Genomic DNA, 26680 nt, shown 5'->3' with positions numbered 1-26680 from the left:
ATGAACTTAGAAGGCAAACTATGAAGATGGATGCACCCAAGAAGGAAAGAATCCTAGCTCTTAGAATCGCTGAAGGTGCAGATCTAGAGGGGGATGAAATGACTATGATCACGAGGGATTTCAAGAAGTATTTAATGAGAGGAAAGGGTTTTTCAAGAGGTGCCACTTACAACAAATCAAGGGTCCCTGAAAAACAGACCAACGAGGGCTGTTTCAAATGTGGTAAGACTGACCACATGATCAAAAACTATCCTCAATGGGAAATTGAATGGAAGAAGGAAATGGATGAACGAAGAAGCAGGAAGAAGGAATAGGTTCATCCCAAGAAGAATAAAGGATCAACAAAGGCTATGATTGCTGCTTGGGGAGAGAGCTCATATGAGGATTTAGAAGATGAAGATGGAGATGAACAAACACTTATGGCAATTGGAGAATCCGATGAGGAATCTGAGGTAAGTATAATTCATCTCAAAGACAAGATTAAATTTTTGTCTAAAGAAAGGCTGTCTGAGTTACTCCTGGATTTCATTGATGAATTTGAGGATCTAAACAATGAAAAAGAATAGTTATCTAAGGAGTGTGTGATCTTGAAAGCTAAGTGCAAAAATCTGGAACTTAGGGATAGTGAAAGAGATAGTAAAAATGTTGAGTTAAAGAACCAAGTTCATGAACTTGACACTACTGTCCTAGAGCTTTGATCTGAAAATCTAAAGTTGAAATTAGGAACTGGTAAAAAGAAAGCTGATCACACACAACTTATTTTAGAAAAAAAATGTAGGAAAAATAAAAAATGAGTTGTACAAAAGGATGAGAAGATAAAAGTCCTAGAGGAGGATCTGAGCAAGGTCAATCATGAACTAGACAGAACCTGCAAATAGAACAGGTCCTCCAATGCACTTTCATGGCTACAAGAACACCATAGTAGCAATAAGAGAGGACTTGGCTATAGGACCCCTGCACCTAAGTGGGATCCCAAAAGTAAGTATATCACTCTTCCTGAGAAAAAAACTGCACACACTGTGGAAAGACTGGTCACTATTAAAATGAGTGTACTGCAAAAGAAAAGGCTAGTCAAAAGAACAAAACTTTTGTTCAGGGAAATATAGGCTGCCAGGATGGGCTAAAAAGAAAGGGATCCAAACTAGTTTGGGTTCTTAAGATTAACCCCTGATTTATTTTTGTAGGTCCAAGTGAAGGGAAGAAGCCAAATATGGTACATGGATAGTGGTTGTTCAAAGCATATGACTGGAAGCAAGAACCAGTTCCTTTCACTTGAGGACCTAAAAGAAGGTAATGTCTCCTTTGGAAATGGCAAGAAATGTGAGATCATTGGGGTTGGAAAGGTAGGTAAGACAGACTCACACTCCATTGAGAATGTCTACTTGATAGATGACTTGAAATATAGCCTAATTAGTGTATCACAACTGTGTGACAAAGGTAACCTGGTAGCATTTACCTCTACCAAATGCTTTGTGATAAATCTTACCACTGACAAGATTGTTTTGCAGGGAAAAAGAGTAACAATATATACGTTGTTAGTTTGTCCACTCTTTGAGAAAATGAACTAACTTGCTTAAGTGTGTTGGATAATAATCCTCTCCTTTGGAACAAAAGACTTGGACATGCAAGTCTAAGTCAGCTCAACAAATTAGTCTCCAAGGACCTAGTGATAGGTCTGCCTAACATCAAGTTTCAGGAAGACAAAGTTTGTGAGGCTTGTGCAAGGGGGAAGCACGTAAGATCCTTTTTCAAAATCAAGAAAATGGTGAGTACCACCAGAATGATGGAACTGGTCCATATGGATCTTTGTGGACCAATGAGAACTCTGAGCTGAGGCGGTAAGAGATATGTTATGGTACTTGTTGATGATTACTCTAGGTTTACTTGGACATTGTTTTTAACATCCAAGGATGAAGAATTTGACATGTTTACTTCTTTTATTAGAAAAACTCAAAAACAACTAGGTAATCAACTTGCATCAATTAGGTCTGATCATGGAACTGAATTTGAAAATGCTAAGTTTGCTGAATTTTGTGATGAGCATGACATAGATCATAATTTTTCTGCCCCTAGGACTCCACAACAAAATGGAGTAGTTAAAAGAAAGAATAGGACACTTGAAGATATGGCTAGGACTATGCTTCTTTCTAGTAAACTGCCTCATAGCTTCTGGGCAGAAGCTGTAAACACTGCATGTTACATCATTAATAGGTGCATGACTAGACCTCTTGTGGAGAAGACTCCCTTTGAGTTACTTAAAGGGAGAAAACCAAATATATCCCATCTTAGGGCATTTGGATGCACGTTCTTTGTGCACAACAATGGAAAGGACTCCCTAGGTAAGTTTGATCCCAGAAGTGATAAGGAAGTATTCTTCACATAGCAAAGCTTATAAAGTGTACAACAAAAGAACTGTGTGTGTAGAAGAAAGTGTACATGTAATTTTTGATGAAACTAACATTCTTTTTGAGAGACAGGAACATGAAGATGAAGCTATTGGGTTGGTAAAAGGTTTAAATGAAGTCACAGCCCAAGCTGAAGCTGCACCGGAAGAAGGAACAGGTGATGGAACAGGTTCTTCCATATAGGGCAACCTGACAGGGGGAACTGAACAAAGAAGAACTAAATCTAATTCCCAATGGAACCTGTGCATGAGCCTGTTCCTCAACAACAGAACATGGGAGAAACATCAAACAAAAACCAGTTGGTTGTGAAACCTTACAAGTATTAAAGTTCTAATCCCATTGAGAACATAATTACTGATCCAACTTCTGGAATTAAAACTGGATCTCAATTAAAGAATCTGTGGGCTTTTGATGCTTTTCTATTTCTTATTGAACCTAAAAATATTACCGAGGCTTTGCAGGATGCAGACTGGGTAAATGCAATGCAAGATGAACTCAATCAGTTTGAAAGGAGTCAAGTTTGGCATCTGGTTCCAAGACCCAAGGACAGATCAGTAATTGGCACTAAATGGGTTTTCAGAAACAAACTTGATGAAGATGGAACTGTTACAAAAAATAAGTCAAGGTTGGTGGTTCAAGGTTACTGCCAAGAGGAAGGCATAGACTATGATGAGACCTTTGCTCCAGTTGCAAAGTTGAAAGCAATAAGACTCCTCATAGCCTTTGCTGCATACATGGAATTTACTCTTTACCAGATAGACGTCAAGAGTGCCTTCCTAAATGGCTACTTAAAGGAAGAAGTGCTCATCAAACAACCTCCAGGGTTTGAAAGCAAGGAGTGTCCGGCTCATGTATACAAACTAGACAAGGAACTCTATGGACTCAAGCAGGCTCCTAGACCATGGTATGAACGATTATACAAATTCCTGCTTGAACATGGCTACAAGAGAGGTAAAATTGATAGTACTCTATTCTTGAGGGAAAAAAGGGAAGGATCTTCTTATAGTACAAATATATGTTGATGACATAATTTTTAGAGCAACCACTGAAAAACTAAGTAAAGAATTTGCTAAACTTATGGGGAATGAATTTGAGATGAGTATGATGAGTGAGCTTAATTTCTTCTTAGGCTTGCAAATTAAACAAAACTCAGATAGAACTATGATCCATCAATAGAAATACGCAAAAGAGTTGATTAAGAAGTTTAAAATGGGAGAATCAAAGGAAATAGATACTCCTATTGCAACAGCCACAAAATTGGACATTGATGAACCTGGTTCATCTGTTGATCAGAAGCTGTATAGGGGTATAATTGGTTTACAATTGTATCTTACTACTAGCAGACCTGACATTATTTTCAGTATAGGGCTTTGTGCTCGATTTCAAACAAATCCAAAGAAATTCCACTTGACTGCTGTCAAGAGAATATTGAGATACTTGAAAGGCACTACTAACCTTTGCCTTTGGTATCCAAAAGGTAGTAACTTTAATCTAGTGGGATATGTTGATGCTGACTATACATGTTTCCTTATGGATAGGAAGAGCAACTCAGGTATGGAACACTTCCTTGGTTCATGTCTTGTGTCATGGGCCACTAAAAAGCAAAATTCAGTGGCCTTAACTACTGTTGAAGCTGAGTATGTTGATGCTGCTTCCTATTGTGCTCAATTGCTATGGATCAAACAATAGTTGATGGATTTTGGTATTGAAATTGATTGCATCCCTATTTTCTGTGATAACATTAGTGCTATTAGTATGACCAAGAACCCAGTTCATCATAAGAGAACTAAACACATAGATGTTAGACACCATTTTTTGAGGGACAACTATGAGAAAGGACTAATCACTATAGAATTTTATGCTACTGATAAATAGATTGCTGATATCTTTAAGAAAGCACTAAGTAGAGAGCACTTTGAAAGGAACAGATTAGAATTAGGGATGATTAAGATCACCTAATGGAACCAGTTTAGAATGTATAATAAAAAAATGAAAAAAAAAATTGGTTAGAAAATCTGGAAAGTGTGTAAATATTTGGATTAACCTTTGCTCAGTCTCATACTATACCTAGTATACTCCTGTGCCATGTGTTAATATGACTCACTGATCTCTAACAAAATTTTCTCTATTTTGGCAAATTGAGGCATGATCAAGAGGATTCTTAGTGAAGAACCTGGTTTATCAGTACCTGTTCATCTGAATAACGAGGTATGTTTTCTACACTCTGCACAATTAGAAATATTAATAATTAATTCATGAGCAGAGTCCTACCTATGCTCAAAAACGTCAGAAATACCTATCATTTTGAGTTTGAACCAGTTCCGTCTCTATTAGAATCCTCACCACATAAAACGCCTAGAATCTAGGGAAGCTTAACCGCTCGTTCAACCTGAAATTTTAGATTGATTGGACTTCTAATTGACTACAAAAAGCTGCCGTTAGATATTAATTAACCTTCTTTATTTAAAACAATCATCACCATTACTGCCACTCTCATAATTCTCTAAACCATCAATTCTCTTTCGTTCTCTACTTTTCTCTCTTCTAAAACCCAATTCAAAAATCCTCTTCCAGAATTAACAAAGATGACCAACCCCCAAGATAACCCAGGCACTCCTCCACCACCTAATTCCTCCACTACTCCTCAACCCAGCACAACCCCCCCCCCCAACCTAAGAGAAGGCTAGTGAAGATGCTTGCTCACAAAACTATGGCTATATGTGCGCTTTTCAAAAAATTAAATGCACAATTGAAGGATAGTCAAGCCAAGATTCTGAAAATTCTGACGATTCTTTCAAGTTTGCGAGTGAGGGGGAAGGAACCGGGCCTTCTGATTCTGAGCAAGCAACATCTGTACAAAACCCCCTTCTAAGGTACGCTCTGTTCTAGTTGAAAATTTGGACAATCATTTTGTCTTGGTTGGGTCTGTTAGGAATGTGGAAGCGCTTGAGTCAAGAAAGAGATGAGGTAAAAATAAAAGTGAAAAAGAAAAAGAGAGTGAGGGTGTGAGTAGTGATGTGAGGGGAAAAGTGAAAGAAGTGGCTGATTCCTCACCACCTCTGAAGCGGTTACACTAGAAATCTGTGGAACTGAGCCAAATAAGGTGGTAGAGAGTAGCAAGAAAATAGGGGGAAGTGGTTCAGGGGAAGCTGCTGAAGGGCTGGTCAATCTCAGTTCACATGCAGATGAACCCGGTTCATCTATTGAGGAGACACTAGCAGGCCTTCTGAAGAAAGTGGGTGAAAGCTACAACCCCAAGAAAAGGAGAACCCCAACACCAAAAGCTCCCAGCACTGTAAAAACTAATAAGAAAAGGAAGGCTACTTCTCCAACAACTGCTGAGATTCCTCTACCTAAAGGAAGGGCTACAAGGAGTAAGGTGAAGCAAAGTGAGGATGAGTTACAAAAGGCTATAGCAGAAAGCAAGAAAAAAAGAATGGACAAAGGGAAAGCTAAGGTTGCAGAGCCTGCTGAGGCTGTTGCTGTAGATGTGATAGACCCGGTTCATCAAGATGAACATGTGACTATGGATGTGGAGGTTCAGAACCCTAAGCCCAAGAAAACCAAGACTTCTTTGAAGAAGTCTTCATCTGTTTCCAAGGCTACTAAACCTTCTTCTTTGGCTAAAAGATCAAGGTCTGCTGTAAAAGCCAAGCAAGTTAAGGTTACCGAGGAAGAAGATTGGAGTGGTGAGGAAGAGGGTGAATCTGATTATGAACAAGATAAGCTGGCCAAGTTCGTCAAATGAAGAATCTTGAAGGGTAGACTCTTGAAGGATTTGGAGGAACCAGGGATGGTTCGATTGGTTGATGCTCTAGTTGTTCAGGGCTAGAAGGACATGGTCCTTCAGTTGGATGGAAGGCTGGCAAGGAATGAGATTATTGAGTTCATGGCCAATGCAAAAGTCAAGGATGGCAGAGTTACCAGCCAGGTGAAAGGGGTTCAAGTGACTTTTGATGCAAAAGAGTTGGGTGAAATTCTTCACATTCCTTCTGAAAGGTATGATGACTACACAAGGCAAAAATGGCCAAGTTTGGACTCCCTTCCTACTGCCCTTGCCATTACTATGAAGTTTTGTGATGTCACAAAAGTGAATGAGGCCAAGATTGTGCATAAGAGTGAAATGAGCCATGCCAGGAAAGAAGACATATTGCTAACTACATGGATTTGGTTCTGATGGAGTGTCTTGAAAGTGGGCGGTATACCAACTGGCCTGCATTTATAATCAAGCTACGTGATAGGGTTATCAATGGCTCCAAGGCCCATGCCACTCTTTATGGTTTTATTCTCACTATTGTTCTTGCTCATTGTAAGGTTCCAATGAAGAAGTGGGAGATCGCCACAAGCAAAGACCATTTTGGAATCAATACTCTGGTTGTTTGTGATTATGAAGTCAATGTCATTCCCAATGAACCTGGTTCATCTAAGAAGACACCTATGAGATAGATGCTCATAGAGTGGGGATAAGGATGATGAGATATCTAGGCGGAAGACTCGTTTGGCAGAGGTTGAATCTGAGATAGATGCTCTCAGAGCTGAGATCACAAAGGAAAAGGAGAAGAATGATGGCATTCTTCAAGATATGTTGCACCTTCTCCAAGACAAAACCCAATCCTCTAGTTCTTCCAAGACTTAATTTCCTTAACCTTCATTTCTTGAACTTTGTCTAGGCTTTTCAGTGACCCAGATTAGGGATTTTTCTTGTTTTTCTCATGTTTTGACTATTTTTATATATTTTTGTGAATTGTGGCAGAATCATATTCTCTATCAATGAAGTTTGTTGTTTTTGCTCTTGTTGATTGTTTATCTTTCCTTGATAGTTTGAATATGTTTGGTTGATTACTGATGATTAATCCATGATTGCACTTGCAGTTGCCCCAGTAGCCATGAGTAATTTTTAAAATCTGGGAATCACACTTTGTTTATGCAACTTTTCGATGATGCCAAAAAGTGAATTTGTTGGCCCAAGTAAAGGAGAGTTTTGAAGATTGACAAAGGAACTCAGACTTGGATTAGGTCCATCCTAGTGAAGCACAGATATGGTCAACTCAAGTATGTAAGATGCACGTGAAGGAGATAAACCTAACTTACCAGAAGTGATATCTCCTGATCCTGATCGAAAAGGTTGCATATTGGATAAGGAGAAAGACTACTTACTCAAAGAGAACACGGTTTAAGAGATGGATAAAGTTAGAGGTTGAGATCAACTAGAACTCTTACACCAAGGAAGAGTAGCATCTGAATTCTAGTCAATCTCTATTTACCAACTCCATAAATATCAGTGTTATTCTCATTTACAGGTAACGCACATAAGCAGAAGTTAAACGTGAATTGAGAGAAAATAGCAAGGCAATTTTGCAAGCAATTTATGTGTGATTCAAGCGTGCAAACCTGAAGCTACTTGAACCAGATAGAAGAACCAATTCCAAGTATCTGTCTTTTATTCTAGTTCAATTGTAATAGGTGTTTTTATATTGTACCTTTTAGCTTTATCTAGAAGCAATTGTATTAGGTACTCAGAGTTTTCAAGTTAGAGTTAACTTGAAGTTGTCGCTACAGTTGAGGTTGTATGCTACAATGATATTAGAGTTAGTCCTAGGTTTACAAAAGAGTTTTTGTAAATGCAGTTTTTGGCTCAGTGATTTTAGTGGAGAGTTTGGGAAAATCCTACTGGAAAGTAGGTCGTGGTTTTTTCACCTTTTGAGCCAGGTATTTTCCACGTAAAATCTTTGTGTTATTTAATTTCTGTACTTATTATTCGGCATCAGTAGTAGTTGGAACACATAGAAGAACCACGTCCTTCCATAAACAACTTAAGTGAAAAATTGGCACCACACAAATCACCCTCCCCTCTTGTGTGGTATTGAAGTATAAAACATCACGTTGGGTTGGACCATTGAGGTCGTCCTCATCTGCTCTCACCTCGGCACAATAAGCATTGTGAATTTCTTCCCTAGTGGGAGGGTATTTCATGAGCCTGCTTAATAATTTTCTGGTCACCCTCGACCCGTTCCCGTTTAACCCATTTTGAAAGGCCACTACCGCCATCCATTTTGTTACGTTTGGCAGGCTCATTCATACTCTGTTGAACCGGGCGAGGAAGTCCCTGAGTCCTTCGCTAGGCGATTGTTTGACAGCGAATATATCATTCACTTTGGCTTTTGATTTTTTGGCCCCGGTATGGGCGGTGACGAACTTGTCGGCCATTTCCTCGAATGTCATTATGGAGCGTGCTGGTAATTGTGAGTACCATGTTAAGGCTCCTTATGTTAGGGTTTCACCGAACTTCTTCAGTAGCACCAATGGTACCTGCTCTTTCGAGAGGTCGTTGCCTTTTACCACCATGACGTAATGAATGTTATGGTCTTCAAGGTCCGTTGTGCCGTCATATATTTTTAGGTATGGTGGCATTTTGAAGGATTTGGGTATGGCATATGGGGCTGCCTCCTCGCTGTATGGCTGCTCCACAATCCGGCCGATGTACCGTTTTGGCAAGAGTTTCGGGGCACCTGGTATTTTATCAACTATTTATTGGTGCTCCCTTATTTGGTCGTGGAGCGCTTTATTCTCATTCTCCATTCTTTCATTTTCTTCAGAACAACTACGAGGGCGTCATTACCTGCATCAACATTGGTGTGAGGGTTACCTGTTGGAGGAGGAGTGTGTTGCTCGTTGATGGTTATTGGGGCGTTGACACGTGTGGTGTTCCTACTCGCCCCTTGAGCGGGTTTGCCGAGGATACTTCTTAGGGTACTTGTCAGCCACGCCTCCAATAACTTTCTTACTAGGGGCGTCGCTTCTTCCGTCGTGGACGTGGAGGCTCCCTTCTCATGTGAAGCGGTTACACTCCCATGAGGAGGAGGTGAATCACTTTTCTTGTGTGCGACACTCGGCGTCACGTTCTCCTCGTCTTCCCTGTCCACCTCGTTGATGGTGCCTAAGAGATCAGTGGTGACACCCATCACTGCTTTCAGTCTTTCCTCTCCTTTTTCCTGCCATTGTTAGCTTGTGCAAACGTGAAAGAGTGAGTTTTTGTTGTGTTTTTTTTAGATCAAGAAGAAACTAAACTTTTTAACTAGGAACTCCCCATAGACGGCACCAAATTGTTTGACCAAAAAGTTTTAAGCCCTTTTAGTTAAACCAATTTGTAAAATAGACAAGGGGTGAATCCGAGTCAAAAGTAATGAATTCCAAATCCGAAATTAAACAACTTGGACGATGCGGGACCGTGTTCAAGTCAGTAAATACCGAGTTAATGCTCAATGACTATTAATAAATATGAGGATGAAAATATGCAATAAATGTGATAAATGGCATTGAATGTAATAAGAAGGAATTTTTCACCCAAATGTTGGATGAGATGGATGATTCCTTCCTCTGACTACAACGTGTGACAACAGACAATGGAAATGAACTATGTGTTCTTGGTTCTTGTGAACTCAAGAGGAATGTTCTGTAATGGAATCAAACAAAGGAGACAAGAAAAGCTTTTTGTGTATTCTTGATAGTCAACTCTTTACCAGGATCTTTCATAAAAGTTCTGAATCCCCTTTTGTTTTCTCTCTCTCCCTATTTATAAGGGATATCCCTAGAAAACCCTAAAAAATACAATATAGAGAAATATTCAATAGAATATTCATATTCATAATCCTAGGAATATTCTAACAGTTACAACCGTTTGCTCTCTACTCGACCTCGATACTGGTCTCTCCCTTTGAGCGACTCCTCGTCACTGAACCATGCTTGGTTTCGACCTCGGCCTCAACTCGTCCGTCTGCATTCGCTAAACTAGACCTAATTTTGACCCATACAGTTACAACTTTATCAATAAAAATATTTTCATGGTACTAGTCAAGTTAAGAAATTGGAAACTCGTCGTTCTCTGGCAATACTGAGTACTTTCAACAAACGTATAATTTCAAAACAGCTAAATGCTTTGAAATTTTTTGTATACATCTCATCTAAATCAAGTTACATCGTGTAAGATTGTTGAAACTTAATTAAGATCTTTGATTTTCTTCTTGGAAGTAAATGATTTTTTACCATGTCAAAAATAAAGCTTTGCTATGGCAATAGTTTTGTACCTAGAATTGATTGATCTAATTTCTTAGTCTTCCGGATATAAAATGGATTTGACAATACAGTTGTGGGAACTAACTTCTGAAAGCTGGAAAAGATCAATTTAACAAGCTAAGAGAGACACCATGGTATGCACTCTTAATGTTATCTGTAATTGTAAATGTACATAACTAAGAAAAAATGATTTAATTTTAGTTGGAATGAAAAGAATAGTATTTCTCAATATTTGGTAGTTATTACTGTTTGAGAATTCGTTTCATATCCTTCCAAGCATCAACTCGATAGTTGTTGGGAAACATCCTGATAGGCCCTTAAAACTTTACAGTGTGCCTCACCCAACTAATTGTGTGAAGTTTTACTTTGTCTTACTACAAAACAGATGCAATTTTTACTGATTTGCGTCCACAAAACTTTGGGTCCACTTTATTGTAAAACAAAGAAAGCATCACATTGTGTGACGCACAAAATAAAAAAAATTCTCCAAAATTTTGTATTCTTTCCTTTATTTTCTTAGAAACAGAACGGAAAAACCTGCAGATTTTCCGCTTGAACCCACGCTGATAATTGTTGGCAAAAAGAAAATATTTGGTGTTTTCGTTTAATTGAAAATTAATTCAAAGGAAAGATCTCTTATGATATTTATTTAATTTAGTTAAGGAATCCTGATAGTTATCTGGTCGGTGTATATATACTTGCTTATTTGACATAAGATGCTTCCTACTTTTGTTCTACTTTCTATGACATTTTCAATGGATTAGATAACTTATCGCTGTACATCACATACATAAAGGGTGTTTGGCTAAGCTTATAAGCTGGTCAAACTGGCTTATAAGCACCTTGCTTTTCATACCCTAAATGTTCGCTCTACAATGTTTCTGCAAGAAGAATGCAAATAATTGAACATTTCTTTATGTCCATTTGGTGCTCGCAATTGTCGTGTCTCACCTCGACAAAATTCTACAAGGTGGTATCTCACATTATCCTCTTTATATGGAGCTATATATCCCTTTATGTGTGAATATCCTGCATCAACAAGATAATATTTGTCCCCAGATGGATGTGGAAAATTCAGCTCGGGTCTACGAAGTGCCTCACCAAATATACGGTTATCATGAGCTGCTCCTTTCCACCCAACCCATGCAAATATAAAACACATATTAAAGTCGACAACAACAAGAATATTTTGAGTAGGATAACCTTTACACCCAATATATGGTATCTCTTGTCATTGAGGCAATCTTGCTTTCACATGTGTGCCATCAAGTGCTCCAATACAATCCTAAAAATATATACATGCATAAACTAAATATAAGTTTACACTAGATAACTTTTTGAGTTAAAATGTAAAAATATAATAGTGTAATTATTAAGTATGTCACTTACTTTAAAGAAAGGGAGATATCGTTGATTACTTGGCTTGTGATCTCCTGCACCATTATTATAACTTGGATGTGGTTGAATTATGTCTCTTGCAAGCTTACCAATAGCCTTTAGAACACTATGAAAATGCCTATGAATTGTTTCTCCTGAATGTTGAAAAATCTCTTGTACCAATCGATTTCCGGCACCATGTGCACAAATCATCAAGCACATCCCTAACTCCTCATAGACAAACATTCCACGCGTAGGTTTAAGACCATATTTATCAGTTAGATTTTTGCTTAAATCAAGAAATACTGACTTCCTCAATCTAAAATTTTCATAATACCGAGTCTCATTTCCATGTAATATTTCTTGGATAAATATATTCTCGGTGCGTTTAGATGTACGACATGGTTCCTTGCAAATGTATTTCTCATAATATATCAATATACTCTTACATGCTATTCGACATAGTGCCATCCGTATCTTATTTTCTTGAGTTTCCTCTTCTTCATTTTCGCCATTTAACAAGCCATTGTTTCAGCATTCCATTAAACTGAAATGAAACAGACATACAAACTGTTACGAATTAAAAATGACAAATGCTAACTTCAAAGTTGATAGTAGTCATCTATTAAAATAAAACATGTAATGTCTAAACAAGAAATGATTAAATCACCATTATGTCTAAACAGGAAATAAAATATTAAGAAAATATAACCTTCTGCACATACTTTAAAGGGCAAGTTAAAATGTCCAATGCTAATGTAATATGGGTAAGGCATCATCAACAACTTCTCAGATTGGATTAGATGGATTATTCGACACGAAGGATCGTCGGTGGTTGTACTCCAACCAAGATTTCCTAGCTTCATCAGTAGACAACTTCAAAAATGCATGTCGCATCTCTTTCTGTGTCAACAAGTTCACAGCACAATTAAAAATATCACTCCCTCCAAGAATACCAAGAATATTTTTTAAAATGTCCATGCACTTCTCAATGGTAGGCTCTGAAGATTTAGATGTGTTGTCGTTAGATATGGACTCAACTAGGGAGTGTATCTCCTCCTTTAGCGATAATGAATTATTTTTTGTCTTGCGCTTTTTCACTTGACTGCTACTGCCACTGTCATCTATTGACTTTCGCTTTTTAAGCGATGGCTCAGGAAACGTAATTAAATCCATATTCTACAAGTCATGACTTTCACCGCTTCTTTCATCATTCCATTGTTCTATGTCATTATAATAAACATCATTTGTTCCATCATCATCTTGATCTAACCCAACTTCCGACTCTTGTTCTTGATTTACTTCACGTGCTCTCTCTCTGGTGGCAATGATATCAGTAAATAAAGTATCGTAACGAAACCATATCAGCGAAAGGTCTTTGTTCCTAAATTTTTTGTATTTAGAATTCTCCTGTAAAAAAGAATTTAAAATTACTCTAAGCAAACAAATGAAACTAACAATTAAAATAGATATGAAATAATTATAGAAAAGGGCAAGCAATGTACCTTAATTTTTTGCTCCCACCAATCATCATCTGCAATAATTGTTTTTCTTGTGGGATCTCATCCTAAATCTGTCTCACCTCTCATCAACTACTTAAAAAGAGTGCACTCTACTTTCATGTGATCCCAATGGTTTTTCATTTGTTTTCTAGTATATTCTCGCCCCGTCTTCTTATTGAACTCATTTACCATATTCTTCCATCCATCTTTAGACAAGCAAGTGTTTGGCCTATTTTCTTTTCTAACTTCTTGCTCACATAATTCAATAAATTTAATATGTGCATATTTGTCCCACTTAGCATTATGACGTTCCCCCATAATTGAATGTTAACAATCTGAAGAGATTACAAGATTTAGCTATAAATATACACATATAATAATATTTATGCACAATTGAAAATAAACAAAGTTCAAAAGAACGCCTTCTTATTTTTGTATGTCACATAATTTGCGAAGCTAAAGAAACTAACAGTTAGTAATAAAAGAAACATGGTGTCATTGTTTCACCAAATGTGAACAGGTTAGATAGTTGGTATGGACTCCAAAATTTTGCATATAAAATTTGCTCAAAATAGTCCTCACATGTAGTCCATTAAATCACTTAGTGTCTATTGACAGTGACACCTCTAATCTCCTCTTTATATATTCTTTCTTGACCAACCTAATTTTCTTGAGGCCATTCTACACCCCCTAGTGTTTGCATACAGATCTTTGGATGCAAACATGTATACTACAACTGGATGCTTTTGGCCTAACAAGGACAATATGAAAAATGAGGAAAGAACAAGACATCTGCACGGATGCAACAATTCTGAGAAAACCAATCTCACAGATGCAACAATGCCAAGAGAATTAATAAGCAGTGTTCTGCTAAGATTGACAATGCAAAGGAGGAGCAGATTTCAGCAAGGAAATGGGGGCACATATGATGCATTAATGAACAAAAACACATGGCAGCACATTGATACTATACATCACGTCAAAACTGTGTCAAGACAATGCCATATACTCCGAATTCAATGGGTGGTATTAGCACCAAGTGCTCATTCACTTGAAGGAACAATTATGGTATGCACAAGCATGGATTTGAAAGATAATATGAAAAGGAAAAGGCAATGTAGTGTGGTAATCTTAACTGATGATACTACAACCAAGGGAAGAGCACAACCCAGAACTTCCACAGCAACATACATGAGAGGTTTTGCACTAAAATGGGCACATCAAAAGGAAGGACTACATGACTGGGAATGGATTGAAAACTCACCCGAAGAAGAGACGAGAAAAAAAAAAATTGGCCTTTGCTTCTCTGACTTAAATAAATTGCAAGCCAATAAGAAAATATATCATATAGATTTTGAGATTAGTAAAACACTACTAGAAATCCGGGAAAAAGCGACCGCAAAAAGTGACCAGAGTTGGTCGCTATTGGGCTAAAAAGCGACCAAAAAGCGATCAAAAGGGCCTGGTAGCTATATTGATGGTCCCTTTTATTTAGGGACCAATTAGCGACCAACTTTGGTCTCTAAGCTAAATTGACCAATTTTTCCGGATATCGACTATAGAGACCAATTTTGGTCGCTTTATTAATTTAATAATATAAATTTGGCGACCAAAGTTGGTCTCTAAATATAAAATACGTTATTTATTTATTTATTATTAATCATTAAAAAGCGACCAACTTTGGTCTCTAATCCAAATATTATATTTTAAAATCTGGAAACTAGAGACAAATGTTGGTCGCTTTTTTATTCAATTATTTTTTTATTTTATTAAACTAGCGACCAACTTTGGTCCCTAAATACATGAATTTAATTTATTTTTTTAATGAAATAGCGACCAAGTTTGGTCGCTTTTTGTAGAAATCTGGGTAAATAGCGACCAACGTTGGTCGCTATTCTCCAGAAAATTATTTTTTTAAACATGAAAAGCGACCAAATAGAGACCAACTTTGGTCGCTTTTCTGTGTATTATTTTGGCAGAAACTGCATGTTTTGGCAGCTACACCACCTGCCAGTCATACCAAAACCCTAACAAGAAACAACAACAACAACAATTCAAACAACAATTCCAATAACAATACCAAACAACAACCCAACAACAATACAAAAACAACATTAAAAGCTACATTAAAACCAAGAAAGTGTAAATTTCAATAGAACTACCAAACTAAGTTAACTCTTATTACAACCCAATGGAAAACAAATTGTAATTGTCTAGTTCAAATTGTCTAAAATTCATTCATTGTTTGGTACATCATTATCATCACCGTCTGATGAAGTTTTATCATCATCACGGTATTGAGAAGGGTCTACTTGTCGATGACGGGAAGAATGATCACGGGGAGGACGGGAGGAACGGCCACTTGGAGGACGGGACGAACGAGCACGGGGACGGGCAGCCTCTGGCGATGATGGCCGAGACCGGGGAATCGAAAAAGATGCAGCTAGGAGATTTTTGATCTGCTCTTGCATGCTCTGGCACTGAGCGACCACGCCAATATACTGAGCATCTCTAAGCTTTTCTCTTTTCTTGGACGCTTCTAGCTCGGATGTGAGCTTTGTCACAGTCTCCCGCATAGCGGAGAAGCTCTCCCCATCAAGTTGCTCGGCTTGCGAGAAAGTCCCTATTCCTTGCATTCCACACCTATAGTGATGGAATGTCTTAGTAGGAAGGCCGTATACCTTCCCCCATTTTGGACCGCCTGCAGCCCGCGTCCATAGTCTTTCAACATCCTCGGCCGAAAGTTGGAATGGCGCGCCCGACTCATTAGGTGGCTGGCTGCGTATGAATTCCTCAGCTTCAACTCTGAAGCGATCCTATAAGAAAAAGTAAATTGAATTAGTATTTCAAAATTTATATAAAAGTAAATGAAAATACTTAATGAAAAGTGAAAACTTACATGTACAGTCGAGGCACGTCCCTCGACCCACCTTTCTTGATCTGTCTCTTTCTTCTTCTTCACAATATGAGTCTCTCTGAATAGCTCATCTTGGTTCATCAGACGGCCCAGCTTCTTTTCCTAAAAACTCATAAATTTTAATTAATAAATAGAATAGACATACTTTGAAAATTAAAATAAATTAAGCAATAACGTACCATTATTCTTTTTATTGTCCCCTGGATGACCGCACCTCCAGTGTGCAATGATCCTCCCTTCTCAGATGAGCGAGCTTTCTTTCCCTTTTCGCTCTTCTGTAAGAACTCTGCAGTAAGCCATTGCCTTTGCAAATCATCCCAAAACTCCTGAAGCAACCAGCCAGGCTTCTGGTTCAGCTGTCTAGCTATGGAGAAAGAATGCGTTAACCGCTTGCGAGCTTTGAGATTAAAATTTGCAGCCACATCCGCGCTATACTGGTGTTCCCATACACACTTGCTCTGTATTTCAAAAGTTAAATATTATATGGAAATATCATAAATATAAATAATTATACTGCTTAAAAGAACATTTATACCTTAAATTCATTGAAAATTGCCTCCTTCAGTGAGAATGGGAATTCACGCCAAGACGCATAAGGGGCATCATAAAGCTTTCTGGTTGCTTTGGTGATTATCCTCGTAGTAATATTACTCGGGAGGAACCTGCAATTTAATAAATAAAATAAATTAATATCTTAGTAAAATCTGTACAAAAAATAAACATAAAAATAACAAATAACTCTTACCCATCACCCTCAGGGACTATGATGATCCTGTCATACTGATCATAATGCACCTCCTCGTCAGAAGCAGTAGCAGCATCAGCATCATCGTCCGAAATATGTGTATCAAAGGCAGTATAGCCTAGCTTCTTGTTTTCTTTTAAGCAAGGTGTAACAAGGAGATCGGTAAGCAGTAGTAATAGCATGCAACAACAGTAACAATGCAGTCCCACGGTAGTCCCAGCTACCAAAAACTTCCCGAACTACATTGACCTGATTCCTGTTTAGCCCAGGATATGTAGGAAACCTTTGAAGCAAAGGTTCGGTCAAATCTTTTTCAAAAATGCTTCACACGGAGTACTCGGATGGGCAAAAATCGCTCGCTTTATCTTTGCACGAAAACCCTACGTGTCTTCGGGCAAAGAGGGGCAGCTGTAAGCACGTGATTTTTGCCCAATATGAGAATTACTCCCCAAAAATTCAAAAATAAAATAATTTTCCTTGGTGTGCAATTTTGTGATATTTTGTGATATTTTGAATAATTATTTGTATTTGTCTGTGCATGTTTATTTGCTAAATTAATAAAAAATACAAAAATATATCGCATTTTGTATGTAGGATTTAATTCTATAATTTGTTAGTAATTAAGTTTGTTTACAAAAAAATAAAAATTTACAAAAATAGGCATCGTTTGCATTTTTAGCATTTAATGTCCAAATATACAATTTTATGCTTAATTATTACTTAATTGTGCGTTAATTGTTATTGGAAGTTAATTTGCACTTTTATAACTTAATTTAGTTCTTAATAATAATTTAAGTATTTTTATAATTTAGTTTTAGAGAAATAAAAAGAAGAAAAGAGAGCGAAAATATAAAGAAAGTCGGAATTGGGCCTCTTCTTCGATTTCAAGCCACAGGCCCAAAAAATGGCCCAATCTTCCCAAACGACCCAGTCCATTTCAAACCGGGTCAACCCGGTCCATAACCCAACACCCCCTATCTTGCATTTCAAAAAAAAAAAGAAAAGGAAGAAAACCCTAAAAAATCCCTCTCTCTCATCCGCCCCCCCCCCTTCTCTTTCTCTCTTTTCTTCTTCTTCTTCAAGCATCCAAACACCCCATCCATGGCTGCCCTTCCCCCACCTCTTCTCCTTCACATACACACACACAACCACGGCAACACAACACACACACACCCGCCGCCCGTGTTTCTTCTTCTTCTTCAAGATCGCGAGTGTTTCTTCTTCTTCAAGTTCACGTTGATCGTTGCTTCTTCTTCTTCCTCACTTCATGATGCTGCGTGACTGCTTCGTCCAGCATCTACTGCTGCTCACGTTTTGCATTGCTGCTGCCCCGTCCGGCATCGCTTTCACGGTTGTCTGCTACCTCTCCTTCAAGCTCTTCGTTTGTCCGTTCGTGATCGTCTTCGGCGTCAAATGATTTTGGTGCGATATTTGTTTCCGGGCAGATTTGTTTCCGTTCAAGTTCGTCATTGTTTCGATCCGGTTAGTGGGTTTTTGAGTTTCATTTTTTGCCCGTAATTTGTTTGATATTTTTCGGATCCAAAATCGATAAATGATTCAATTCTTGTTTTGTTTGTTCATCATTGAAATAATTTTTTTTTAGTTTGTTTATATGTTTGGTTGGTTTAATTTTCAGATTCAAATGAAAATTTAATTAATTGATTTTCAGTTTATTTCATGTTAATTTAATTTTTGCAAAAAAAAGGAATTGTTAGTTTAGGTTTAATATTGTTAGATTTAGTTTAAATCGCTTGAATCCGTTGTTTGTTTAATATAGATTTCATTCATGATCATGTATCTTTGTTATATTTTTTTTGTTGGATTTAATTAAGAAAGATTAATTGATTATTTGAAGATTAGTGATTTGAATATGTTTATTTGTTTTGTTTAAGTTCAATTCGAAATTTGAATAAAGTTTGTTATTGTGGTTGAATCTTTTCATTCATGTTCATACTTTATTTGATTGATCTTGAATCCGAAATTTGTATAGTTTGATTTTCTTATTTCTTGTTTATCATTTGTGATTATTTCTTGAATTGGTCTCATAATCTTGTTTAAAGTTTAATATAAGAATTGTTTGTTGTAATGTTGTTAGAGTTGATTTTAAGTTCAATATTATTGAATTTAAGAATCTAAATATACTTGTTTGATTGTTGTTGTTTAAATCCGAAAAATAGGTTTGTTGTTGCTAAAAATATTGTTCAATCAAATTTTAGTTGTTCTTGGTTGTTCAATTTGTGTTCATGTGATTTGTTGTTGAAATGTTGTTAAAATCATGTTCATGTGATATTGTTGTTATGATGTTCATCCGTGTTCATATTGTTGTTTGAACATTGTTAGAAATTGATCATATTGTCTATATTTTGGTTAAGTTTGATTAATTGATGTGTTATAGCTGATGGGTAGTTTGGTAAATTTGTAATACGTTCAGGGGTAGTTTGGTAATTTCAGTAAGGTCGGAAGGGGTAGTTTAGGAATTGTACATTTTGTAATTGTTTATTTGAAGCATGGGGGACAAAATGAAATGGGGTGGGTTGTGATATGATTATTTAATATAAAGGGGGGACAAGATTTAATTTAAAGGGGAATCTTGCATTATTTTAAATGAAGCATGGGGGACAAAATGAAATGGGGTGGTGTGATATGTTTATTTAATGTAATGGGGATGAGTGGAAAGATAATGGGTTGGGTAGAGAAAAGTATGGATTTTAATTAATTGAAAGGTTTATGGGATGGGTTATATATGTGAGGTCTTGAAATCAAAAAATATAGACAGAGAGATAGAGAAAAAATACACAGATACGAGAGAGAGAAACAAATCTGAAAATAAGAGAGAGAAAAGGGCTGAACATTTAAGAGATAGAAAATTCCGAAAAATATTTAAGCTTTCAAAAAATAAAAATAAAAACTAAAAAAAATATTCTGCTTTCTTTTGTTGTTTGAAATCAGAATTAATTGTTGTTTCATCAAAGCTGGAAGATTTTGTTTTTTTTTTGGATTACTACTCCACTGGTTTGTTACTGTTGCTGGGCTATTGTTGCTGTGTTGTACTGATTTTACTGCTGCTGCTGATACTCATATTCATTTTCTTTTGCTTCCAATATCAGGTACACAACTGAAAAGCTGGTTATTGTAATCCGAAATATGAAGCATGAATACATATGAAGAATGAAAATTTGAAGTTTTAATTTCGTTTTTTTTTCTTTGTTTCTTTTGTTGATTGTATTTAAGCTATTTCATGAATTACTAAATAATAGCTGGAATAAGAAAATAATATCATAAGTTAGTCTGTAATAAATCAGTTCGGCAAAACAGGTTAATTCACTAGCTATGAAGGCTTCAAGATTGTAGGTTGATCATGAACAAGTAGCTAAATTTAGTTAAAACATGAATTTAAATTAAACATCGTAAATTAGGCATTAAGGCATGACTTGAGCTTAAGCAAGATTAGAAGAACGTTTAAGTCTAATAAACTTTCTAATAAGCTTTAGTAATTATGGTTAAATCTAGTTTCAAATGATTGTGAATAATTAATCTCAATAATATTTTTTTTTAAAAAAATAATAATAACAATGCTGAGTTTTAATCTAGCTATATTTGTTTATTTTGAATATTAGTTGTTGAATTTTTATTTTATTTTAAATTTCGAAATTAAGAGTAATTTTTTTTTCATCAATATTTGTATTAACCAAGCAATTAGCATGTCATGTTTTCTTAAAATTATAAAAGCTAGTAATTAATTAGGATTTTTCTTTCTTTATTTTAGAGACTAATTTTTATAGAAAAAATGTAGTCGCTTTAAGATTTGTCCATTTAAAATAAATGAGATGAGCCTCGCTTAATGAAATGTATAGATTTCGGGGCCCTCAATAAATGTACAGTTAATTGCTTAGAATTAGGGAGGAGCCGTTTTAGCAAATTTCACGGCCCTACCCAAAATAATGACACGCTAGTCGCTCTAGACGCGTATTTAATAATGTTATTTCCTTAAATACGGGTGTGCATTTATGTAACCCAAATCTAAATCTCAACGGAGTCGAAATGTGTCGATAACCACGGGTGCAATTGATTGCGACGTGATTTGAAATACGTTTTCACAATGTTGCAATTTTTCGTAAAATACTAACAATAAATAAAAAGAATAATAAAAGCGGCTAAGGGATAAAATTTGCACATAAGTTTATAATACGTATTATATTAGATAATCAAGCCGAATATAACAGTTAAGCGACCGTGCTAGAACCACGGAACTCGGGAATGCCTAACACCTTCTCCCGGGTTAACAGAATTCCTTATCCGGATTTCTGGTGCGCAGACTGTAATACAGAGTCATTCTTTTCCTCGATTCGGGATTAAAATAGGTGACTTGGGACACCCTAAATCTCCCAAGTGGCGACTCTGAAATAAAGAAATAAATCCCGTTTCGACTGTCCTTTAACTGGAAAAAACTCCTGTACCCTCGCGAGGGCGGAAAAAGGAGGTGTGACAGCTCTGGCGACTCTGCTGGGGATAACGACCCAGAACCACTAGTTCAGGGTTCAAGAATTCGAGCTTAGAATAATTGTTATATTTGGCTTTATTATCTGATATATATTGCATGTTCTGACATAACATACTAAATGTTGTCTTTTACCGCTTTGATATTATCTGAACTGTATATAAACTGTGCCGAAACCCTTCTCTTCTTACCTCCGGGGAGAAGCTCGCTGGTCGAGGCTCCCTATTCTGTTAGTGTCAATACCTGAAATAAGAAAGAGGACGGATAAGTTACGAAGCCGGATGGCCTTTTGGTTCCCGGTAAGTTGCCCCCTCCTCGACTCGAGTTGTCCGCTCGGGTACACAGTCTAGAACATATACCCAGGTTATAAACCTAGTATAACGAAACCTCATGCCGGATCCCTAATAGGAACGATTATTTGCATCACGTTACATATGACTTAGGGGACTCAACACAGGGGTTGGGTCCGTCTAGGACTAGCAACCTAAAATGAAAAGACCATTCTGATGCATCCTACTTGCTCTGTACATATATTTGTTCCGAACTTGCATGTTGACCGGTTTCTGAATCTCGGGAATGTTGGAAAATTGAAAAAAAAAGAAAAAAAAGGGAAAAAGAATATATCAGTTAGGGAGTTAATTGATTATTTTAGAAAAAATCAATGACCAATTACTGGCGAAACTCTGCCGAAATCTTGAAAAAAAAAAAGGGAAAATATTTTATTTTGTTTTATTAAAAAATATATAAAAAAAAAGTCTTTTATTATTTATTTTTTCCGAAAAAATAGATTGTTTTATTGTTTGTTGAAAATGAAAAAAAAATCGTTATTTTGTCTTTTTCAAAAATAGAAAAGGAAAATAGATTGTCTTGCCAGGAAAAAAATAAAAATGAAAAAGAGTCATGTTTTAAAATAGTTCGGTTAATTTGACCGAACTACGCGGGTTTGATTCTCACCGGATGTGAGATACGTAGGCAACCCTCATCGGGTCCAACCCCCTTTTTGCTAAAAAAAAGCCAAACAAATAAATAAATAAAAAAAAAACATGTCAAGAATTTTAATTTTGCCATAAATAAGTCGGGTGGTGTCCAACCTCCCCTTTTGCTAATAATAGCAAAATATATATGTCAAATTTCTAAGAAGTCGGGTGACGCTGTTTTATGAAGACATAGCTGAATGTTCCCGAAGGGGACGCCGGAAGGCTGACTTTGCATAAACAGCCACATTTGGGTCATATTTAAGATTTGGTCCAGTTGACCCACACAGCCTTAAAAATCTTCGTCCCCGAGACGTTGAAAGGCTGTGTTTGCAATAGTGAGTTTCCTAATTTGAAAAACGATAAAAAAAGAGTCATAAATAAGTCAGGTGATGTTGTTATGTCATAAATAGCCAAATATTCCCAAACGGGGCACCGAAGGGCTGACTTTGCATAAACAACCACCTTTGGTCGTATTTTGATTTTTGACCTTCACAGCCTTAAAATTTTTGCCCCTGAGGCGCAGGAAGGCCGTGTCGCAATATCGGGTCTTTTATCTAAAAATATTAGAATTAAGAATTGAGTTCTTCATTTAAAATATAGGGTTAATTTTGAGTCGATAATATAGATAGTAGTTTTTGGAGTTAAATAAAAGTTTTCTTTTGCTTAAACGCTTTAATAAATGTGCAGGATGAGCACAACAATAAATGAGCCTTTTTCAATAATGACCAAAATCCCTTTTGAGCTGCAATTGTGGTGGAATGATTTGGGCAAAGAAGGGCAAGACGAAGTGAGAAAATATTTGAAAGACCTTCCGGATTTATTAGACATTCAGCCTCGGGGGGATATCATCAGGGCATTGGTCGCCCATTGGGATTCGGCACATAATGTGTTTCATTTTTCAGACTTTGAACTCACCCCAACAATAGAAGAAATAGCGGGGTACATTGGAAGTGACCAAGCTCCATTGAGATTCAAATACTTGATTGCTCCTAGAGCCATTACCATACATCGATTCCTGGATTCCTTGAAAGTACCCCGGACAGTTCATCACCCAGATTTTGCAAAGGGTTTCTGCAGTTTCCGCTTCGTGTATGATAGATATGGACATGTGGGCGGGTTCAATAATCCAGACTTTAAGCTTTGCAGCAGAAATAGCCGACAAAAATGGGAGAAACACAGGCGAGTGGCATTTATGGTAGCTTTTTTGGGTCTCGTAATATTCCCAAGGAAAGATGGTAATATTGATTTGAAAATAGCAGGCGTCGTCAGTACTTTGCAAACCATGGGGAAAAGCACTTTAGCACCTATGATTGTGGCTGATATCTTCAGAGCTCTCACTGCGTGCAAAGCTGGGGGCAAATTTTTTGAGGGATGTAACTTATTGTTGCAAATATGGATGATTGAGCATTTGTGCCCGCGCTCTCAGTTATTGAGTTATGGCTCGGCTGAGAAAACTTGTATAGGGGAATTTTGTACGAGAATCAAAGGGGTTGGTCTACCTGAAGGAGTCACAGCTTGGGCATTATTATTTCGGAACCTCGAGGCTAGCCAGATACAGTGGGTGCTTGGATGGTTGTCTGTCGAGGAAGTCATATATATGCCAGCAGCCCGACCGCATTTTTTGTTAATGGGACTCAAAAGCATACAACCTTATGCACCATATCGGGTTCTGAGGCAACTCGGTAGATATCAAGTAATACCGAGAGATGAAGATTTAAGTACCCAAGTGATCGAAATTAGTCCTGACGGTCGATTCCCCGAGGAAGAGGTTCGTCAAATTTGGAGTGAGTGTCAATATCTGATGGCAAACACTTGTGTGTCTGATAGGGTCAGAGGGGAAATTGCTCCAGGGTATCACGAATGGTTCAGAGGTGACGTGGCATATGGAAGACCGGCTAAAAGACCTCATCTCGAAGATTTCGCCAAGTCGTCCCAAGAGCAGTGGGATTGGTTAGCAAAGGAAGAAAGCTATCGGGTTGAGATTGGTAAATTAAAGCAACAAGTCGAGAGTCTGAAATTCGAGAGCAGTGTACAGGTTGCCGAGGATCAAGGTGAAATGAATAGACTAGCCAGAGAAAATGACGCTCTTAAAGCCCAAGTCCGACAGTTGAAGATAACCATCGATAAGCAACCGAGGAGCCGATCCGATGAACAATTGGTAAAAAGATTGGAAAGCGAAGTCAGAGAATGGCGGGATGAGCTAGGAAAAGCTGAAAATGTCATGGCAGAACTCAAAGCACAATGGGCGACAAGAACCGAAGAGCGTCGCCAATACTTGAATCAGTTGAAGAGGGACCATGAGAAAATTGTTGCCAATTTAAAGAGAAAAGTAGTTGCCCTTGAAGGTAGAGCGGTTAGGCAGGCTAGAGACTTCGAAACTGAGAGCGGACATTGTTACAACTTGTTAGCCCAAATGGAGGCAGAAGTGCAACAGCTGCAAGACCAGCACTTGCAAGACTCCCGAGCTTTAAAGACGTGCAGCGATCAGATAAGACGCTTGCTCATAGAAAAGAAGCAAACAAAAGACAGGATTAGAGCCATTGCTCATGCTATTGTCAGGAGATGTCGGGTTTGTGAAGACATGACCCGTACTACTTTTATCTCAGCAGTGATGATCTATGTGAAGCGAACCATGAATGAGTTAGAGCAGCTTGAAAGGGATTTGGATCCTAGACCCGCGGCGAGGCCGAACGACGCCCCGCGGATACCTAAGTTTGAAGCACTAGAATATGCATAGTCCGTGTCTTTGAGTGTCTACCATGTCGAGTCAGTCTTTTGTACGTCCGGATTGAGTATGTTTGCAGCTTAGAGTTTTTGTTTGCTTTCAGATTACGTTTGTTAGTTTCTTTCCAAAACAAAAGATGTCGAGTTTGTAAGAGTCTGTTTATTAATGAAAGTTGAGCATTTTATTTCCACCCATATTTTTACATTTATCTGCACGAACTACGCTTGGTCTGATTCGTGCGGGGTCACGATACGTAGGCAATCTCTATAAGATTCGACCGTAATTTAAAAAAAAAAAGAATATATGTTTGTCAGAGCAAAAATAAGCTGGGATGATGCATGAGGTCAGAGCAAAAGCATGTTAGAAATGATTAACGTGCAATTACAATATCTGTTAAGACTCTAACACTGACAAGTTTGTTGTTTTTCCAATATCAGTTAGTTGTTAGAGCGTACTGGCACCGTACCATTATCAAACAAGATCAAAAGGTCCTATACCAGAAAGCATGACTGGGTCAGACAACAGCGTTGAGTCAGAAAAAACGGCCAATCAGATGCTGAAGGAAGCCCTGGAGAAAATGGAAAAAATGAGGCTAGAAATGAATGAAATGCAGATAGCCTTAGCTAGAGCCCAGAAGGGGCAAGAACTACCCGTTACTCCTACCCTCCAACCAGTACACACGCCGGAATACCCCTCTCCCGGTCCTTCAACAAGTTTCCCAAGCCATCACTATTATCAGGGAAGAGAGGCTTATGATTCCCAAGCTCCACCTCCCACTCAAAACCCTCCTCCACCAAATGTTCCCGTCTTTGTGGCACCTCCCCCAGCTCCACTACATAGATCATCCAGTGAGCCGCTATTCCAAGCTCACGACACCCAATATTACCCTCCCGAACCCACTTTCAAAGCGCCTGAGCCATATACCTCCTCTCCCCATTTTGAAATCCCGGGAGAAGTTGAGAAACCGGTTAAGAATGCAGAACAAGAGGAGGTGATTCGTAAAGTCAAAAGCCTGGAGCAATCCTTCAGGAACATGCATGGTTTAGGAAACCAAGTTAGTGTCGCATACAAAGATTTGTGCCCTTTTCCTGATGTACAGTTGCCTGCGGGGTTTAAAATGCCAAAGTTTGACTTATATGAGGGGCACGGTGACCCAGTAGCCCATCTGCGTGGTTTTTGTAGCAAAATGAGAGGGGCTGGGGGAAAAGATGAGTTGTTGATAGCATATTTCGGGCAAAGCCTGAGCGGGTCAGCGCTAGAATGGTACACGAGGCAAGACCCCGGCCGATGGTATACATGGGATGATTTGGCCCAGGCATTCATCGGCCATTTTCAATATAACCTCGAAATAGTCCCTGATCGTCTGTCATTGTTGAAACTAGAAAAGAAGCCTGGGGAAAGTTTTAGAGAGTTTGGTTTCCGCTGGAGGGAACAAGCTGCAAGGGTTGATCCTCCCATGCG

The 26680-nt window shown here is 37.8% G+C and overlaps 2 protein-coding genes across 2 annotated transcripts; both read left to right on the top strand.

Annotated features, from left to right (window-relative positions):
• Nucleotides 1–3614: 3614 nt before the first annotated feature.
• On the top strand, nucleotides 3615–4094 carry LOC138871541 (secreted RxLR effector protein 161-like). The gene has a single exon (XM_070149424.1). It carries the CDS (start codon nucleotides 3615–3617, stop codon nucleotides 4092–4094), a length of 480 nt encoding a protein of 159 aa, XP_070005525.1.
• Nucleotides 4095–4550: 456 nt separating this feature from the next.
• Nucleotides 4551–6153, top strand: LOC138871540 (uncharacterized). Its single transcript, XM_070149423.1, has 2 exons — nucleotides 4551–4613; nucleotides 5509–6153. Exons 1-2 carry the CDS (start codon nucleotides 4551–4553, stop codon nucleotides 6151–6153), a joined length of 708 nt encoding a protein of 235 aa, XP_070005524.1.
• The last annotated feature ends 20527 nt before the right edge of the window (nucleotides 6154–26680 follow it).

This window comes from Nicotiana sylvestris, chromosome 6 (genome assembly GCF_000393655.2).
Source record: "Nicotiana sylvestris chromosome 6, ASM39365v2, whole genome shotgun sequence".
Classification (NCBI taxonomy): Eukaryota; Viridiplantae; Streptophyta; class Magnoliopsida; order Solanales; family Solanaceae; genus Nicotiana; species Nicotiana sylvestris.
This window is presented reverse-complemented; position numbering and strand designations above follow the sequence as displayed.

What these genes read in the sequence shown, in the direction of transcription:
- LOC138871540 (XM_070149423.1), top strand. Translation starts at nt 4,551, where the DNA reads ATGATCAAGAGGATTCTTAGTGAAGAACCTGGTTTATCAGTACCTGTT. An exon ending in CTGTTCATCTGAATAACGAG is followed by an intron (nt 4,614 to 5,508) that starts GTATGTTTTCTA and finishes GAGCCAAATAAG; the next exon opens with GTGGTAGAGAGTAGCAAGAA.
- LOC138871541 (XM_070149424.1), top strand. Translation starts at nt 3,615, where the DNA reads ATGGGAGAATCAAAGGAAATAGATACTCCTATTGCAACAGCCACAAAA.